This window comes from Glycine soja, chromosome 14 (genome assembly GCF_004193775.1).
Source record: "Glycine soja cultivar W05 chromosome 14, ASM419377v2, whole genome shotgun sequence".
Classification (NCBI taxonomy): Eukaryota; Viridiplantae; Streptophyta; class Magnoliopsida; order Fabales; family Fabaceae; genus Glycine; species Glycine soja.
This window is the reverse complement of record NC_041015.1, coordinates 4,403,267-4,422,423: the sequence shown is the minus strand read 5'-3', so window position 1 is coordinate 4,422,423 and position 19,157 is coordinate 4,403,267. Positions and strand designations below refer to the sequence as shown.

Sequence of the window (19,157 nt, the reverse complement as noted above, 5' to 3'; positions counted from 1 at the left end):
CATTAAAAGAAAAACAAAGAATGAACCAAAAGTTAAAAGTAAAACTATCTTAATTTTTAAAAAATTAAAAACAAAAAAGGAGAAATCACCCCAAACGGATCTATATATGTAGTAGTTTACCGAGCAGCAGAAGATGAGAACGAGACAAAAAAATGACGTGTAACCTTGTCAACAATGAAATAATGGAATTGTTGTGAAGTCTAGCCTTCTAGGCCCATACCCAATAGCTAACCCATAAGCTGAATCTGAGAACACCGTGTCCAGGGTTATCTATCCATCCATACCACACGCATGTCACGTGCGTAATGTAGTTGAAATAATCGACCCAACCCAAGTCTTCTATGTCCTCTTATAAATACCCACCCAACAGGGAGTGGATAAGCACAAACATTATTCCCAATCCTTATCCTGTTTGCTTCAATGGAAGTGATTTCCGCTTCGAGCTTGAATCCCAACGCTCCGATGTTCGTGCCTCTCGCCTATCGGACGGTGGAGGATTTCTCCGACCAATGGTGGGACCTCGTCCACTCCTCCCCCTGGTTCCGCGACTACTGGCTCCGCGAGTGCTTCCAAGATCCCCAGTACCAATACGACGACGTTTTCGACTTCGACTTTGACCTAGATCTCCGTAACTCACTTACTTGCTTATCTCCATTTATTTCTCTCATATTCAAATGCTTTTCTTATTAATTTATTTTATTCGGATGGATGCAGAAGATAAAGATGAAAATGAAGGGAAGGAAGGGAAAGAGGTGGTGTCGTTGGGGGTGCTCAAATGGCGAAGCTGTGGAGGAGGATGGGCCGAAGCGCCGAGGTATGTGGAAAAGGCCCCTAAGTTTGTGAAGCCCAAGGTGAGCCCACGGGCTATTCACCAGCCCAGGTAGACGCCACCCGGCCCATTCCCCCACCACCACCAGCTATGTACATAAAAAAAAAAAAGTGTCAAGCGCAATGACTTCGTCTTTAGAGCTTTCTTTACATTTTCCAGATTTTTATTTTCGTGTTTTTCTTCTTGTTACTCTGATGTTCCATAAAGATAAACTCAAGTTTCTTTGATGATGATATTTGCGACGCTGTAAGTTCTAAATTTTATTTCGCCAAATTTTAATACCGATATAACATAATCGTAGTATGATTTATGGGCGTGGCAAATTAATTCGATTATTTTCAAGGCTTCAAAAAGTTTTATTTTCTTGATTGAGATGAGTTTATTTTTTACACGTTACACTAAAAGGAAAGGAACTTTCTATCCGTCTATTCCGGGGGTTAGAAACGGACGAAGGGATCGGACAAATGGGTTGGCTTCAGATCTTTTTACATTTCCCATGACATTTTTCTCTACCTCTTAAGAAAACACAATGATAAAATGAATTTTTTTATATTTTAAAAATTTTCTTGTCTAATTTATCTTAATTTAATATATATATATATATATATATATATATTAATTTTAATTTATGATAGAATCTTAATTTTTTTTTCTCTTAGGAATAGTCTTGGAGAAGTTTATATACAAGGAAGCAATGGAACTACTAGAAATGCGGCTTTCAGATAAATAAATAATGCATATAGAACAAAAAGTAGAATCGCATTATATGAATCATAAATTATGTAATATCTTTTTTAAAAAAATTCTGTCTTTTTTGTTACGTTAATGGTTCTATCTTATTTTTTTTTATTTATGACATTTTTATAAAAAAAAATTGTACTAGATACTTTTTCAATCGTTTTCAATGCCTAATGTACTAGAGACCAAAACAAAATGGCCACTGTGTTGACAATTAATTGTAGGTAAAGAGGAAAATCAGACACAACACAAATTCTAAAAGTATTTTTGCCTTAAACATACTTTTACACATGATTTCCAAACATATTATCATTAACCCTGGACAGTGAAACCTTCCTCTCAAGTAATTACATCTTGTGCTTACATCAAACACTTCTGGTATTTTCTTTTCTTTTTCTTCTTTGTCCAAAAAGAAATATGACAATTTGTTTCGTTCCTCTTCAAAATAAGCTCTGTTTTTCAATTGCCATGCCACCAAACTGACGTTTTACTAGAAGGAATAGTTTCTTACTTCTCATCTAACTAAACCTTGAAACGTGTGATTGTCCAACCGAACTATACACAAATTAAGGTATGATTGGTTTAGGCGGAAACTAGGGTGCATAAATAAAACTCTGTAAGAAAGTTATCACGATATGATTCCAATAGTTAGATTTTATTGATTTTAAATCAATGATTCAAAATTTTCTTTTTTCTTACTTTTCCTAATTTACCCTTGTCTTCTCTCTTCCTCTTCCTAGCAGCGTTTTCCTGTCCGTCCATTCTTCCTTCCTTGAGAAGCTTCAACAACGGTGGCACGCCTCCTTCTTCGATGATGAGTTTCCCGTAACGGTCGTTGTCGCGAGCAAGGGAGACGAGGGAAGCGGCTGCGTCGGAACGTTCGTCCAAGGAAGCACCGGAGAGAAGAATGGCGACCTGTTCCCAGATGAGGCAGAGAATGGGCTCGTTGGCGGCGATGGGAGGGAGGCCCAGGTACTCGTCGTAGCGCTCGTCGGCGGAGGCACGTGGGACGCTCGTAGAGGTCGTTGCTGTTCCTGGCGGCCTGGCGGAGGAGGCCCGCCAACTTCTCAGTTTTGGATTTCAGCTCCAGACATTCCTGTCGGAAATTCTGGTCCTCTTCCGCAAGCTTCGAAACCTGGTCCGCCATTTGTATCGGGCTCGCCAGGACCTCCTTGACGATGCTCGACATGTTTGCAGCGGACCCTCGCTAGGCTATTTCGGATTGATTAATGATTGGATTATATTGTTGGAGATTATTGTTCCTGTCTTAAATCAAAGGTTATTATGGCGTGCTTGGGTTGATTTGTGGGACATGGAGGGGAGAGGCTGACGGTGAGGGTGGCGCCGCCGGAGAGAAGTGAGAGAGAATTAATATGGGAATTGGGAAGAAAGAGAAAGAGAGAAGACAAGCCTAAATTAGGAAAAGTAAGAAAAAAGAAAATAAATAAAATAAAAAAGAAAGAAAATTTTGAACCATTGATTTAAAATCAATAAAATTTAACGATTGTGATTGCATCGTAATAACTTTCGCACGGTGGATAATGAGTTTCACTTACGCACCTGGTCTTCGCAGTTGGTTTAACGTTTATTTAAACGGGCATACATTTTCATGTAAGTTTTGTAAGAAGTAATAATTTGTAATTTTTTATTCAACGACCATTTGAGGATTTTCTAACAATAAACCAAACACATATTAAATATGCACTACGAATGAATACCTTGCCTAGACCTTATTTTCTTGATCATCAAAATGTTAAATTAATTTTCAATTAACCCTCCCAATTTTGTATTAGAGTGAAGTTATTTCATAAAATAGATAAATGTGTAAAAGTGGAGTTGTGATTACATCTCATCAAATGCACACACTAAAGCTTCTCAGTGCAATCTAGTGTATTCTTTAATACGCTGCAGATTTTCATCTATACTCCTTCATTTCTTGGTTTTCATTCTAGTAATACTAGAACATCAACAGTATAGATGCATGAGAGGCATATCATGTGAGACAAATACAACAACAACAATCACTGCTAGTAATGATTTGGATAAGTACTACGACAAATCACAAATATCCAATTTATGTTGCTCCGTTTGTCACGATAAACTGTGTTAAACAGATAGACTGTATACAAATAAATAGGATTTCTTATTTCCTTTCATGCCTCTTATCAGATGCTTTATTTGGAGATAAAGGTCGAAAATTACAAAATTGGAATAGATATATAATATAAACCTCAACAAACTCTACATAGATGATATGATTTTACTTCGTGCGTGATACCATATATAACTCCTTAATTTATATGTTTCTTGAGGAAAAAAAAAACTTTAAGGCTATGTTTTATAAGTGGTAACTGGAATTGTGAATTCAGCAATTGGGTTGGGGTTGAGGATTTTCCCAGGGGGTAGCATTCTTGCCAATCTTTTGAAGAACTCTAATCACTTCTTCCGTTGTGACATTGCCTGTAACGATCACCTTGCTCAACTGCTTGTCCACGTTATACGTCTCAATATCTGCAAGGTCACGGGTACAAAAATTATTCATGGAACCGAAAGAAGTTGTGCTTCCAAAGCAAGCAAAGAGATCATCATAACAAAAGTTGTGACCTTTGGAAATTAATCAGTTACCTTCAATCTTCTTGATAGCCTTAAGAATTTTCTTGATACACTCGTCACAGTGTAAACCAACCTTCACTTCCACCACCTGATGACACACAACAAGAAACTTTGATCAGTTTTCTGTCCCATATACAGCTGAAAACAAAAGGATCAAATAATAGCTAGTAAGTTTCTCACATTTGCCATTCTAATTGTCTCTATGGGTGGAAAATTGATGCAAAGTTAATGTCTCTGATGTTAGAAGTCTTGAGCAAGTAGAAAGAAAAAGGGTAGGGTGATTTTTAATGTTTTAGGCACAGTGTGACATACAGCCATATTTATATGAAATAGCAATTAGTGAAGACAGAATCGGATTCTGTACTTGAAAGATGGAATCCTTCACTTTCTGTCAATAAAAGGTGCATGAAAGTTTATTCTTAACTGTTGATATGGGAGTAACTGGCCTCCACTCATTCGGTAAGGTTGGCAACCACAAAGTCCCTGTGGGTTTGGCCAAAAAACAAGTGAACAAAGATGAAGAGGAATGAAACAAGCAACTAATATAATTCCTCCAGCTTTCATTTCATTAGATTTGTGACATTTGTCTACTGGGATAACAAAACAAAAATGCTAAATATATAAATTCACCATTGTTGGAAAGTTTCATATTGTGTGATTCAATTTTTGAGGTGGAAGCTTATTTATATATTTATCGGATAATTTACTGTTAATTAATTTTAAGATGAAATTTAATCACTATAATAGATAATTCAATATAAAAAATTATAATACACGTGTTTTGATTCGTATATATCATAAACAATGAACTCATGATCACATATTTAAGAGATAAGATTTTTTATCAACCATATCAATCATGAGATTCATATAATTTATGGCAATATTGTTAGAACTTTAACTTGTGCATATCATACTGCCATTTTATTTATTTATTTCTGGAAAGTGAATTAGATTTTGAAGACCGGACGTGGTTTGGTTTCACTTCTATAATCATCAAACGTGTATTTTGATATGGACCAAGGTGAGTTTAATATGAATGTGAATAGTAACAGCAAATGGGCCTATCTAAAACATGTTTGTTGGTATCATCAAAGTTCCTAGGTCTATGATATTCTTGGATTCTTTGGAGAGTACGATCAACGATCAAGTAGATGCTCCTTTTCATGAATTTTGGGTTATGCTGATTGATGTTCATGCCTTGAATAGACATTTCTCATAAATTAATCATACACTTGAAGCTCTTGATCACAGACCAGAAAAGCTTTTCTAAGAGAGTCGTCCATTTGTTCAAGGGAGGACTCAATTCATTAGATTTCTATAATGTTACTATTTTGCAACTTGCGTTACCTTAATTACCTAAATCGGGCACCAGGAAAAGTTATGCACCAAATAAAGTGCACCAGCCATCTATTTTATAATGAAAGATTTGTACTATTTGCAAAAGAATTTCTTTATTACATCCATCATTTTGGTTATATTTAGTAAGATTAACTGAAAACAAAACATGAAAAATTAGTTTATTAAAATATAAATGTTTGATAACCTTAACGGTTAAAGTAATAAGAAAAATATAAAATGATAACAAAATAATAAGATAATAATTTATTTAAAAAAGAATAACTAAAAAATTAGATAAATATATTAAAAATAAAAATAAAAGAAAATATAAAAAGTTAGAAATTAACATTTTAAAAAATATTAATTTAAGTAAAATTTCAAAAAAAAAACTCTTAAAGAAAGAAATTATAAAAAAATTGTTTACTTTAAATCAAATTTCCAACTAATAAAAAAATTAAAAACAAATTGAAATACCCTGTCCAATAGATCCTTTCTCACACTTTTTTTTTTCTCTGTTTCTTTCTCTTCTCTATTCTTTAATATAAAATATTATAAAAATTAATGTACAGCTAAATCTCTCATAAATTAATGTGGAGCTGTTCACTAGGCATTTGAAATTGACTCTGCACTACATTGTCTTTTTCCCTTCCTATCTCTCTCTGTTGCTGACGCAGGGCCAGCCTTGGCAGTAGACAGTTAGTAGTAAAATAGAACGGCTAGTTGGCTACTTTTCTGAGCAGTTATCTCCATTTTTGTGAAATAAAATATCTCAAAAGATTATAATCTGTACCTGCCAACAAAACAAAACCATTTATATTAAAGTACAAATAAACTCCCCCGCATTCCATTATCTAATTCTCCAACCACTCAACAGTAGTCACATATTATTAGTTTTTAAGTTAAACTTAATTTTTTTAGTCTCTATAATGATCTTTTTAATTTTTATAATTTATATTTTAATTTTTTTTAATAATATAATTCGTAATTATTTTAATATTATTAGTTTTTATTATACTTACAGAATCCAAAAGTAATCATTTAAATTTAATAATGAAACTGTGATAATTATTCATAAAAAGGATTAAAATAAGTACGTAAAATTAAAAGTTCTTTTCTGTTTTTTTTTTTTTTTTTTGCACATTCCCCCTCTATAAGTATAACCGGATCCCCATAACAATATCACATTCGTTGCCACGCACCTCTAGATTTTTCTTCCTCTTCTTCTCTTTCAATTTCTCTCATCAAAGTTTCGACCTTTGCTAAAATTCAATCATGGGGAACGCCCTGAGATTCCTCTACAGCCATTGCTGCAAGCCCACACCAGCTGGCCACAGTGTTTCCTCTGCCACCGTTTCTGTTTCAGCACTTGCCCATGATCTCTTTCGCTTTGACATCACCTCCCAGGTACATGCATACACAACACATGTTAACCCTCCAATTTGGAACTTCCACTTTGTGTAATTGTGTTTTTTCAGCTAATTTGGCATAGTGGTTTTGTGAGGTCTTTATGTTTTCCCTTTTAAAATGTTTTTAGGTCCCGGAAGGACTCAGCAAGCATGTTGTTTCTTCTAAGAAGGCTCAGGCTAATTGGTATACTCACCACATTCTTCTCACTATGACCCTGATTGGATAAACTTAATAAACACTTAGGAGAAGAAAATATGAAAGTAAAATGAATTAAACAGCTTTTATACGTAGATCAGCCGTCTTTGAAAAAGTACCTTATTTTAGCTTAATGTATATCCAAATGTATTAGGTGTTTTTATATGACCGTCGTTGTAAGTTTAAGACGGTTTTCACCTCCTTCGATTCCAACAGCCAATGACTGAAGTTGAAGCAGGAAGATTAGTTGGTGTGCGAGGAATCCATGAAGGGGTCATGAGAAAGAGAAAGAGACAGGAAGCAATAGTATGAAGCGTGGACTTAATAGAAGGAAGAGAATGAGGCCAAAACCAGCTTTTAAGTGCAAGTTTGCATGATCTTCCCCTTTTTTCGTTGGTTTCGGATCAGTTTAAATAAGGTACTTTTGCTCTTTATTCTTTTTCTTTTGTCACCTCCTTACTCTCCTTTTATCTTTTATTTTTCTTCACCTTCTTTGGTTCGGTGTAAATTTATTTTGCAACCGTTTAATTACTCCATATCGATATGTTTCCTTGTGAATCAAAGTGATTTTCTTATAACAAGCTGGTGCAGGTTACGTGAATAGACTATCTGAATGTTATAAATTTTTAATATCAGTGTTTAATTTTTACAAATAAAAAATGATTTTTGTTGTGGTTGTTGAATATGAGAAATCTAAGTGAGTAGCTTGCTTTTTCAAGTACATCATATGTCAAGATTTAACTTTTAAAATTAAAATATTTGGGATAAAAATGTGATTTAAATCTTTCAATTTTCACTTAAAATTAATCTTAATCTTTATGTGTGTGTTTTGGGTTCTGGCAAAAAAAAAAAAAATAGAAGAAAAAGTGTGTGTTTCGGGTGATGATAATTTATTTCATTTTTATGGTGTGAATGAAGCTATGGTTATATTGCTTCTAGATTTTTATTTTTACGTGATTAAGGACAATCACCATCAAACTAAACATCAAAGTAAACAAATGATTTTGTTTCTTGTATTGTTTTTCTATAATTAGTGAATTTCATTCTTTTTATAGAACTTAAAAGCGGGATTGGGGCCTATATAGATGCATCATTGTCTGGATATTCATCTAAATCAAATTGCAGGTACAAGCAGGCAGAAAGCTTGTCCCAGCCACATTAGGCATAACATTAGTAAGAGGTTATCAAACAATAGATCCAGATCTCTGCCTGCCTGGTGTTCGTAGCTTCATTGAGCAACAAATTACTCTTATTGCCAAGGGTCAGGTGGATCATGGTCATGTGGTGCAGCATGTAATCCAACAGTTCACACAGAAGTTTAGTTACTTTGTCAAAAAGGTTGGCTAACTATGTGTTAGTGTTTGTTCTTGCCTTCTTGGTCACAATGGGGTTCTGTACGATTTTTTCTTTGAATTTTCACTACACAATAGGTTTTTATTTGTTTATTTTGTTTCTACTAAATAATTTCTCTTGATTTAAGTTTGTTTTCTGCTTGATCCTCCTTCCTCCATCTCTAGCCTGAACATCATGTTCTTTTAAACTTGTTTGATTAAAAATTTAAAATTAATTTGATGCTCTTGTTTTCTGTCTTGATTGAATCAGGTCACAATTTATCTAGTATTTCCCTGGCTTGGTTACATCATCTGCTTCGGTCTTAATTGAATCAGGTCACAATTAAATGAGTCACTGAAATTTGCAACCAAGTTGCACATGGATGTATGCTACATTGTTCATTTGTTCGGCTAATTCTGTTGCTTTCTATCTTGCTCAGATTGAACACATGGATGCATTATTTGAAGCACAGTTTTCTACGCTAACTGATTCAGGGCGTATTCTGAGCAAATGTGGTAAATGCTTGAGTTATATGAAGTACATTTTTACTCAGCCATCACGATTGTATTGTGGTACATGTGAGGAGGTTTACTATCTTCCACAGAAGGGCACAATAAAGGTATCGTACAGCCTTCTAATAATATCAACTCTTGAAAAAATGTTCAGTTTTGGTGAATTGATATTATTGTTAATTGTTTCTATCAAAAGAAAATAGTATTATGATGCACCATCTTAGCAATGTTTCTCAGCAGGTTTTGTGTTTCACTGGTTTTGCCTTTAGTGTTTGTTAGTTCGCTATGGTGCATTTTGGGTAATGAGCTTAACCATGTGCTTATTCAGAAAGTTCATTATAAGATTAACTATGGTGCATTTGGGAATCAGCTTAACTAAGTTCTTATTCAGTAAGATCATTATGAGATTAACTAAGTGATTCAATTATATCACCTTTTTTTAAACTTCTATGTTGTTTTTACTCTTCTTTCATGATACTGAATACTGATTCAGATTCTTAATTTTTGGAATCTATACTTTTTTTTAAGGAATTTAGCTTTGTCGTTTACTTACTGTTCTGTGTTTACTACACATCAACTTTATATATGATATTTTAATCTACGGCAACTTATAATTTACTACACCAACTTTTATCAACCTTTATCAATTACTACTATAATTAATTATTTTGATTCCAGAGAAATTTATTTTAAAATTTCATATTGCATAAGATAAATATTTATTTTATATAATTTATAATAAATAAGAATTTTTAAATATATAAATTATATTTTAATTAAAATTCATATTTAAGATGGTTTCGAGTAATTGATTAATACTAATAATATATGAAATTAATCTTAAACTTAGTTTTAAAATATGTAAATCAGTGTAAATGTGTGTTTTATATTTAGAATTATAATTTAAAAAAAATGAATTTTCAATTATGAAGCTTTTTAAGATAATTTAGAATTATGAAGTTAATTTCTTATTGACAAATACTAACATTGTCTCAGCAATGGGATTTAGGAATTGATTTTATGACCCACTTTATGTCTTGACCTATTTTATTGATTTCTAAAACACTTTAGTGATATCGGATTAAATCCTATTATTTTGCTTCGTGGAAATGTCCTCAGTGGACCTTACTGATACTTAATTTTGGATTCGGCCTGGTTTTGATATGATAATGAACTATGTATGCCCTTTCTGTTCCTTACAATGTTTTTGAAGGTATAGAAAGTTAGTTGATGCTTGGAAAGAGGCAAAACCCCCTCCTAAGACACCTGAAGAAGCTGCTAGACTTGTCATTCAGACCTTGAAAAGGCATCAAAAGGCAGATGTTGAGGTTTGCATGTACTTACATTCCAAACTTTGAATTTGAGTATGTTACCTAAGTCACCTAATAACAAGAACAAAGCTCACTGTGGATGGAATTTGTGTCCCTTAATTTATAGGGATTTATGGTCTTCCTCTACCACACACCCTTGTTCAAGGAACTGCCCAACCCCTTCATCCTTCCCTAATGGAGTTCAATTTGAAATGCACACATTGCCGGTAAGAATTTAACATTTTCATTCAATCCATAAAAATAAAGTCATAAGTATACTTGAGCTGAAAATGGGGTAGTTGACGACATGACACGATTCATCATTAATCTCAGTGGGACTATCATTGATCCAGGATATCGGTTGTTTGTAGTTTCTCAATTCATTGTCTATACTTCTAACTCTTCATGTAGTTTCTCAATTCATTGTCTATACTTCTAACTCTTCATGTTTTCCTTCTAATTATTTGCTTATCTAGGGTGATTCCTGTTCAAAATTAGTAATCATAACCAAGAAGTATAGGATTGGATAATGGCTAAACAAACACTAATGTTAGAGTGTTAAGTTGTTGTGGAAGCTATTAATAAACTCTAGAAACAAAAACAGGGGAATTGATGCATCAGAAAGTGCAATGTCTTATGGAAAGACAGCTAAAACTAAACTGACCAAGATTGTTCAAGGAAGCAAGCCTTCGAGGGTCCTTGTTTATGGAGAAGATCGTTATGATCGTTTTGTAGGTGATATATATTATAGATTGTAATTGCATCATTTTTGTACAGGTATCCATTTCATGTATACATTTTATCATTTTGCTCTTTATGTATACATTAATCCATGTTTGATGTTTTACTTTCTAAGTTTCTCATTTTAATGATGTTAAAGAAGGGTTTAGCATGTCACTACACAGTCTATGACAAACGCTGCAATCAACAAGTAACCCATGTTCTGATTCTTTCACTATTTTTTCAAAGTTATATACACATCCTGACTCTCTTACGTTCTCAAGTTAATGGGAAAAACAAGTCAGAGCAAAGCGTGTTGGGTTATAGGCTTCAAAAAATCCTGAGAAGTCATGGGGATGGAGAAAGACCAAACGAGAAGCTGCATAACAGCGTATTGATTTACATAAGTCATGCTGAATCAATGCGCTGTTATGCAGCTTCTCGTTTGGTCTTTCTCCATTCCCATGCTTTTCAGAATTTTTTGAAGCCCATAACCCAAGACGCTCCTGGCTCTAACTTATTTTCCCCACTAATATGAGAACTTAAGAAAGTTAGGTGTATATAACTTTGAAAAAATAGTGAAAGGACCAGAACATGGGTTACTTGCTGTTTCTAGCTTTGGTGGTTTTTTATAGACTATGTAGTGTCATGCTAAACCCTTCTTTAATATCATTAAAATGAGAAAGTAGAAACATCAAACATGGATTAACGTATACATGAAGAGCAAGATGACAAAATGAATACTTCTACAAAAATGATACAATTATAATATATATCACGTACCGAAACGACCATAGTGATCTTCTCTATAAACAAGGACCCTAAAAGGCTTGTCTTAAACAATCTTGGTCAGTTCAGTTTTAGCTGCCTTCCCACATGGCATTACACTTTTTCTGGTGCATCGAAATCAATTTTGCTGTTTTGTTTCTAGAGTTCATTAATAGCTTCCACAACAACTTCAACACTTTAACACTAGTGCTTGTTTAAGCATTACCTTAATTGAATCCTATACTTCCTTGCTAGGATTTACTTGTTTTCAACACGAATCATCCTAAATAAGCAAACAATGGGCAGGAAAATATGGAGGGTTAGAAGCATAGACACAATGAATTGGGAAGCTACATATCAACCGATATCTTGAATCAATGATCTGTTTGTACAATGTATCGGCTTCTGTAAAGTTCCTTCATGCATGCTAGTGTCACCATCTCCATGCAAAGGCAGTGACAGATTGTTTATGCAATGCATTGGCTTCTATAAAGTTTTTTCTTGCACGGGCTCCTGATCTTTCAAGGCGGTGCATGCATATCGGGACAAATGATTTTCTTAGATCTGTTGTACAAACATGTTATAGTGCCACCGCCACGGTCTTTGCATGCAAAGGCTGTAGTATATGGTGACACTAACTGTCTATGTTAGCACAGCAGACCCAAGAAAATCAACATTTATCCCGAACAATGTGCATGCAGATGCGATTCTGAATATCAACAGCGCGTGCACGAAGGAACTTTATAGAAGTCGATGCAGGAACAATCCGTCATTGCCTTTGCATGCGGTGACACTAACAGTCTATGTTAGCACAACAGACCCAAGAGAATCAGCATTTGTCCCGGGCAATGTGCTTGCCGCGGCGGTTCTGAGGATCAAAAACACTTGCACGAAAGAACTTTAAAGAAGCCGATGAATTGCACAAATAGATCTTCATTCAATATATATACAATTGAGTTTCAAAAGGTCCTTCATTCAATATGTACAGTTGTTTCAACAAATTGTATGCCTATAAAACAAACTATCAACTAACTAGATCTATATCTATTTTTCAATGGTATGCTTGGATCATTAGCAAATCTGATTTTTAGACGTCCCAGACAATTTTTTACCAACACGCTTGGATAGTTGTTTTTTTTTTTTTGTTTTAATCAACACACTAATCTATACTAATAATAAAGGAAATGTCTCTATTTGATGTACATATTTTATTAGACTATTTTATCATTTGTTAATTTTTAAATTTTTATTACTTATTTCCTAATAATTATCCATTACTCTTATGTTGTTAGTTTTTTTTTTTTAACTTCTATTTTTTTCTTTTTTCTTTGGTTAAAATAGGTAAAGAGGCATGAAGGCCTCTCTCTATTAGTCATTATAATGTTGACCATAGTTTTTCTACACAAAATAGTTGAAAAAATGAAACTGTTTTGCAAATCAGTTTCATTTCTAGATAACGTAGAGATTAAAATTAATCATGAAATTAGAATATCACATCTTCAAGAGTGGTGTGTTTAACAAGAGTATTGGGTAACAAACAGCAATTTACAACATTTTCTCTTAAATGCAGCATTTTCTCTTCACGTGAGATAAGGAGAAAAATGCAAATTAAGGGCACAGCTCAATTACATACAATTACATACATTCAATATGTTCAATCCAAAGCTGTGACTTAATTACTTGTCTCTATCTGATCTCACCTTAAAACTTTATAAGATCATATATGAATAGTTCTGTTGTTTTTTTATATTTGTTTTGCTAATTTTTTAAAATATTTAGTTATAATGGATTTGTGAATATCATGTTATGTGTGCATGACATCTAAAATGCCAAAAAAGAATTGAAAAAGAAAACCTAATACTAATAAATTATCTTATATCATTTGACGCATTCTGTCAGATGCTTTTATTTGGAGATAAAGGTTAAGAATAAAATTTAAATAGAGATACTTATTCCTCTGCAAACTCGACATAAATAATAGAATTTCATTTTGTGCGTGATACATAAATCCTTAATTTGTATGTTTCTTGGGCCAAGAAAACTTGAAGGTTATGGTTGTGTTTGGAAAAATATTTTTTTATCGATAAATATTAATAATTAGTGTATTAGTTTTTTTTAGGAATGAAATCTGTGATTTTTTTCTTTTTTTTTAACTGCACAACCAATTGTATATATCTGTTTGGAAACGCATTACAACACGTTGAACAGAAACTGTAATTGTGAATTCAGCAATTGGGTTGGGGTTAAGCATTTTCTCAAGGGGTTGCATTCTTAACCAATCTTCTGAATAACTCCGATCACTTCTTCCATAGTGACATTGCCAGTAAGGCTGGAAAGTGATCTTGTTCAACTGTTTGTTAAATCTATAACTCTAAAATATAATTTATATATACTGTATTTACAAATATTTATTTATTATAAATTTTAGTCATAATAGAATTTATATATTTAAAAATATTTATTTGTTGTGAATTATAATATATAAATATAAATCTTTATAAAGGTGCTATACATAAGCTAAAATGCTGGTTATCTTTAAAAAAAATTATGATTATACTATTATATTCAAATGTAAATCAAATTAAATATTTTAATAATAAGTTGATTTATTAAAGATAAAATAATTTAATTTTAATTTATATAATTAAATAAGTGTATATAAAATAATATTTACCCACACATTTGCTGGAGTTAAAATGCAAAGTAAACAAAGTATATTTCAGTTTAAAACAAAACAAATGTGATAATAAAATTAAATCAGACAGTTCCTAAAACCCCTACCCAATCGAATACACAAACATAAATAATACTTACCAAAAGATAATGATGGCTGAGATTGATAATAGTTCCTTTATAAACAAACATAAATTAATTTATATTGTTTAAAAAAGATAGAAAGCAATGTTAAGGAAAATGTTAATCAGTATGAAATAAAGAAAATGAAAACCTCAAAGAAAGGATGAATATCATTGTAAATCATACTTTTCACTTATATTTCTCCTAAGAAACTCAACATATCTACAAAAATAAAAATAAATTATACTACTTCCTGTGTGAAGAACACATTGCTATTTCTTTTTATACCTTTAATTTATTATGAAGTCAATTAATAAAATATCACTCATTATCCATCAAAGTATATGCATTTAATGAGTTATTAACAATATACTAACTTATTCTCATTTCTTGAAAAAGTATTTCTTGAATCATGAAAAGTGTCATTATATCTAATCACCAACCAATTAATCTTAAAGAACTTTTATGGAATAAAATTTAAATTTATGTTAGTATTAATTAAAAATTACTAGTTTAATAATGTTCCTTGGTCTTGATGACTTAGTATTTTCCAACAACTATCTCACTCGTCTACTTAAGCAAGCAAGCTATCTCACTCTGTCCACTCATAAAAGCAATAATCATAGTGGCTCTCTTGTCATAATTCAAAAAGTAAGTATCAAGATGAAATGGCTTAGAAAAACAGTACTATGAGACATTCTATAATTGATCAATACGGGAGATTTTTCAATCTCTTTATGATTCTTTATGATGACAACTCGTCCATATATGCAGATCCAATAAAAGTGTGGATGACCACTTTCTATTAGTAGTAAGATGAACAACCGGACAAACAAGCATAATGCAAGACGACAAATCATCAAACATGAAATTCAACCGAAAGAAGACTATGTGCAATCAAGTAAGATCATCCTCCTCAAGTTCTTTGGCTTTCAGTTTTTCCTTCACCCTCAAAAGAAGTGTTGTCTTCCAAGAATCCTATACAACATTCACGCAAACATGCAATGTTGATCAAATACTGCTACAAAAGATATTTATGGAATGCAAAAAAGAAAAATTGATCAGAACAAGGAATCTAAGTTGACAACCGTTCATCACTCAGTTGAACATAGTTACACAAAAAATAATGATGATTATTACTTCCAATAAAATTGTAATTTGATTCAATTCAACAGTGTCTGACCTAGATTTCCCAATATGTAGGATGTGATGAAAAGTGGAGAGAGAGCAAGTTTTTAACTAGTACTTTTTTAAGGCAAAAGAGGTTAGCTAAGGCAAAGCAACTTTAAATATCTCAACTATGTTGGCACCCTCAAGGCTGCAAAGTCATGACCAGCAATACTCACGTGCAAGCGGTGCACATAATGAATCAATATTTCACGGGAACATTCAGAGCAAATGCAAATTAGGGGAAAAAAGATTATTAAATTGTTGTAAATCAGAGTAAGTCAATTATGAAAAATTTAAGCTACGAGAATACAGATCTTCACTATATTGGAAAAATTCTTTTTATATAACAAAAAGGACAACAACAAAGTCTTATCTCACTAAGTCAACTAAAAATTGTTTCATCTTACAACAATTTGGAACTTACCAAAGGGGTCATGCTATCAAATTCCTTGATAACTTCAGTAAACTTTCCAACATCTTCTTCATCAATTGCAGCAGCAATATCCTGCCCATTTTTTTTAATCATCAGTACTTCAGAAATAAATGAGCATTGAATCAGTATGTGCAAGAATAAAATTTATCATAAAACCAAACATTAATAAGAACATTATATCAGAGGAGTAAGTTATTGAAATGCCCAAAACTAGCAACATACTGCCAGAAGTCTATATTCACGTGTTCCAGAAAATGTTGGATCCAAGTCCTGCACAAACAAAAACATATCCATAGAATTTAGTAACTGGTGATTTTACCGGTCTCAAGATGTAAATTCTTGAAAAATATTGGACCTGATATCGCTCCAATGCATTGGTAATAGCAATAACATCATCTTTACAAAGTTGGCAAATGCCAGCATTAAGAAGATGTCCTTTAACCCCATACTTCAGCAAATTATTGCTGAGAGACTGGCGAGCAATATCTTCATAAATCTCAATTTACCTCTGATATCTGGAGAATTATAAAAAAAAAATTGAAACCACCGTACACATCAATGTAAAGAAAACCATGTATACATATCAATAGCAAATGGACTAATATTTGTTAAAACCATGTATACATATCAATAGCAAATTCTTAAACTTGAGCAGATGTTAGGGGGGGAGAAAAGATACCAAACCATAATAGCAGGTAACATAGAGGAAGGCCAACATACTAAACCAAAAAAAAACGTAGTAACCAACAAACATAGAACAATAGAAGAAAGCCATGTTCAAGAAGGCCTTCACAGTTCACGTCAACAAACAAGATCAAAACAAGCAGAAAAATAGAAAGTCTTACTGTTCTAGCTGGGCAGAGAATTGAGCAACTTTTTGCTTGCACTGGTTTGCAGAAGTGTTCACTTCTTCATTTTCATAAAAATCAGCTGATTTTTCATAGTAAACAACGGCCTGCTCGATATTCTGTTCAGACTCATACAACTCAGCAATTTCCTGTGCATAAAAAAGAAAAATCCAATCCAATCATGATACATTCACGAGAATTCCTCAAAAGGGATAGCCAAGTGGAAAAGGACACCATTTTATAACCAAATACGCATTAGCCACACTAAAATAAAGAAATTATAAGCTACATACCTTCAAATATCTAGCAGCCATAGAGAGTCTTCCAATCTCACAGAAGATATTTACAGCATTGTCTAAGCAAGATACAGACTCTGCATCGAAAAGAAAGAGAAAAAGAACCTTAACATCGAACTTCGATTAAGTGATGGCACGCATTATATAATTTGATCACGCGCAAAAGCACATATGAATTTGACCACAAACATACACACAGAAAAATATGTTCAATTGTTCAAAAATCATAATGCTAATGTATGCAAATTGTAACCACATACATACCATTTATATTAGTTTTTTTATAGCAATGCGCAGCGTCAACATAAGCTTGTGCAGCTTCATGCTTGCTTTCCAACTACAACAACACGATTCATCACAACAGGTAGAGATAGTCAAATCAAAGAACACAAAATAAATAAAATAAAAATTCAGAAGTTAGTTAGTTACCTTTAAATTGCAATTCGCTAATTTGATGTAGGTGGATCCTGCTTTGTCCCCTGAAAATGTGAACAAATTCACGTGACAACCTTAACCGACGATTAAATAAAAGACGTAAAATTAAGGTTACATGATTTAGCGAGCTTATAAGAATTGGCGGATTTGTCGAAAAGATCAGCAGCGTCCTCGAATTTGGAGCCAAACAAGCCCCAACCGCTGAGCTTCTTCTCTGCCTTGTTCTCAAAATCCTCGGCCCTCGCCAAATGATCACCCATATTGGAATGAATCAATCGATCAATTCAATTCCCTCTCTTTCATGCAATCTATGTTAATGTTAATGTTAATTGTTCTTCTTCTTCTTTTTTGAGACAGAGATAATAATGTCACGGATAGAAACTATTCATCACCAAATTGGAACGAGAATGAAAAGCTATGTGCGTGCACAACGAAAAGGCTCTATTTCTGTTTCACACGTCAATTCCTCCCATTCAGAATATTCTTTCCCCTGGCTACGCTCGTTCGGCCATTTCATTGGGCTAGGCCCATTTAGAAACCAAGAAAACACTGAGTTCAACCTCATGTCTAAAACCTCTATTTAAAAAAATAAAATAAAAATACAATGTCCTTATTTAAATTATTGATAAAATTAAAGTGATAAGACAATAGTTTGACTAGTATTCAATAAGTGATTAATGTATTGAGGTTAAGATTAATTTTTTTTAATAATACTCAATTTTTTAATTTACTTATTTCCCAACCAAACTCTATATTAATTAGAATTTTTCTTTCTTGATGAACTAGAGAGGAATAAAACAAAAAAAATATCAATAAAATTAATTACATTAAATTATATTTTGTAATTTTAATATTTATGATTAATGAATTAACTCAAACATTGAAATTAAAGTTAATTTTTTTTTATTACATACTATATGTAGGAAGTATTCTTTGATTTTGACAATGATCAATTTTTATAAAAAAAATCTAATTAATTATCTTTAATATTTTTCTTACAATTAAGTTTTTTTTTCACTCACAATACTCATACGCCAGAACTTAAAAAATTCGAGTCCAACTTTGCTCACACTTATAATGTTAACAATTGAATAAAATCTTTTTTGAAGAAAATAATTGAATAAAATATACTCATAGTAAAATAATTCTTTTTTTATTGTTATTTAATCGTAACATATCATTAATGATTAGATTTTTAATTGTTGTAATAATTAATCAATTATAATATTGAAAATCATATTTAAAGCATTTTTTAATTGACTGAAAATGTAAAAAAACACTTTACATTAATAACTATAATTAATTATATTAAAAAACTCTTATAATTAATGATGGTTAGTAATTTAAATTTAGAGCAAATATAGAAAACCTATCCTTCCCCCCTTAGGGTCCATAACCATTATCCATTGCTTTC

The 19,157-nt window shown here is 32.4% G+C and overlaps 4 protein-coding genes and 1 pseudogene across 10 annotated transcripts; 3 read left to right on the top strand and 2 right to left on the bottom strand.

Moving 5' to 3' along the window:
• Nucleotides 1-364: 364 nt before the first annotated feature.
• On the top strand, nt 365-1,071 carry LOC114384832 (protein EARLY RESPONSIVE TO DEHYDRATION 15-like). The gene is made up of 2 exons (XM_028344630.1): nt 365-628; nt 715-1,071. Exons 1-2 carry the CDS (start codon nt 421-423, stop codon nt 882-884), a joined length of 378 nt encoding a protein of 125 aa, XP_028200431.1. The 5' UTR covers nt 365-420; the 3' UTR covers nt 885-1,071.
• Nucleotides 962-3,226, top strand: LOC114384831. Its single transcript, XM_028344629.1, has 2 exons — nt 962-1,075; nt 2,308-3,226. Exons 1-2 carry the CDS (start codon nt 1,056-1,058, stop codon nt 2,741-2,743), a joined length of 456 nt encoding a protein of 151 aa, XP_028200430.1. The 5' UTR covers nt 962-1,055; the 3' UTR covers nt 2,744-3,226.
• Nucleotides 3,227-3,592: 366 nt separating this feature from the next.
• Nucleotides 3,593-4,600, bottom strand: LOC114384833 (copper transport protein CCH-like). The gene is made up of 3 exons (XM_028344631.1): nt 4,361-4,600; nt 4,193-4,268; nt 3,593-4,078 (listed from the first exon to the last, which is right to left on the bottom strand). The coding sequence occupies exons 1-3, from the start codon at nt 4,367-4,369 to the stop codon at nt 3,933-3,935; spliced, it is 231 nt and encodes a 76-aa protein (XP_028200432.1). The 5' UTR covers nt 4,370-4,600; the 3' UTR covers nt 3,593-3,932.
• A 2,099-nt stretch (nt 4,601-6,699) lies between these two features.
• Nucleotides 6,700-15,733, top strand: LOC114383043 (uncharacterized 38.1 kDa protein-like). 7 transcript variants are annotated; one of them, XR_003660375.1, is made up of 9 exons: nt 6,700-6,925; nt 7,056-7,111; nt 7,362-7,541; nt 8,249-8,461; nt 8,726-8,790; nt 8,895-9,074; nt 10,181-10,295; nt 10,405-10,504; nt 15,336-15,733. XR_003660375.1 is itself a non-coding variant. In XM_028342622.1 (5 exons), the coding sequence occupies exons 1-4, from the start codon at nt 6,794-6,796 to the stop codon at nt 10,471-10,473; spliced, it is 372 nt and encodes a 123-aa protein (XP_028198423.1). In that variant the 5' UTR covers nt 6,700-6,793; the 3' UTR covers nt 10,474-10,504; nt 15,336-15,733. The 7 variants fall into 7 exon arrangements, 2 of the variants coding, with proteins under 2 accessions (XP_028198423.1, XP_028198422.1); XR_003660374.1 differs by having other exon boundaries at nt 7,340-7,541; XR_003660371.1 differs by having other exon boundaries at nt 7,278-7,541.
• Nucleotides 15,228-18,205, bottom strand: LOC114383042 (annotated as a pseudogene).
• Nucleotides 18,206-19,157: the final 952 nt, after the last annotated feature.

What these genes read in the sequence shown, in the direction of transcription:
- LOC114384832 (XM_028344630.1), top strand. Translation starts at nt 421, where the DNA reads ATGGAAGTGATTTCCGCTTCGAGCTTGAATCCCAACGCTCCGATGTTC. An exon ending in CGACTTTGACCTAGATCTCC is followed by an intron (nt 629 to 714) that starts GTAACTCACTTA and finishes GGATGGATGCAG; the next exon opens with AAGATAAAGATGAAAATGAA.
- LOC114384831 (XM_028344629.1), top strand. Translation starts at nt 1,056, where the DNA reads ATGATGATATTTGCGACGCT. An exon ending in ATGATGATATTTGCGACGCT is followed by an intron (nt 1,076 to 2,307) that starts GTAAGTTCTAAA and finishes TCCTCTTCCTAG; the next exon opens with CAGCGTTTTCCTGTCCGTCC.
- LOC114384833 (XM_028344631.1), bottom strand. An exon ending in GGCTATCAAGAAGATTGAAG is followed by an intron (nt 4,079 to 4,192) that starts GTAACTGATTAA and finishes GTGACCTTGCAG; the next exon opens with ATATTGAGACGTATAACGTG.
- LOC114383043 (XM_028342621.1), top strand. Translation starts at nt 6,794, where the DNA reads ATGGGGAACGCCCTGAGATTCCTCTACAGCCATTGCTGCAAGCCCACA. An exon ending in GCTTTGACATCACCTCCCAG is followed by an intron (nt 6,926 to 7,055) that starts GTACATGCATAC and finishes AAATGTTTTTAG; the next exon opens with GTCCCGGAAGGACTCAGCAA. An exon ending in AAGAAGGCTCAGGCTAATTG is followed by an intron (nt 7,112 to 10,180) that starts GTATACTCACCA and finishes ATGTTTTTGAAG; the next exon opens with GTATAGAAAGTTAGTTGATG.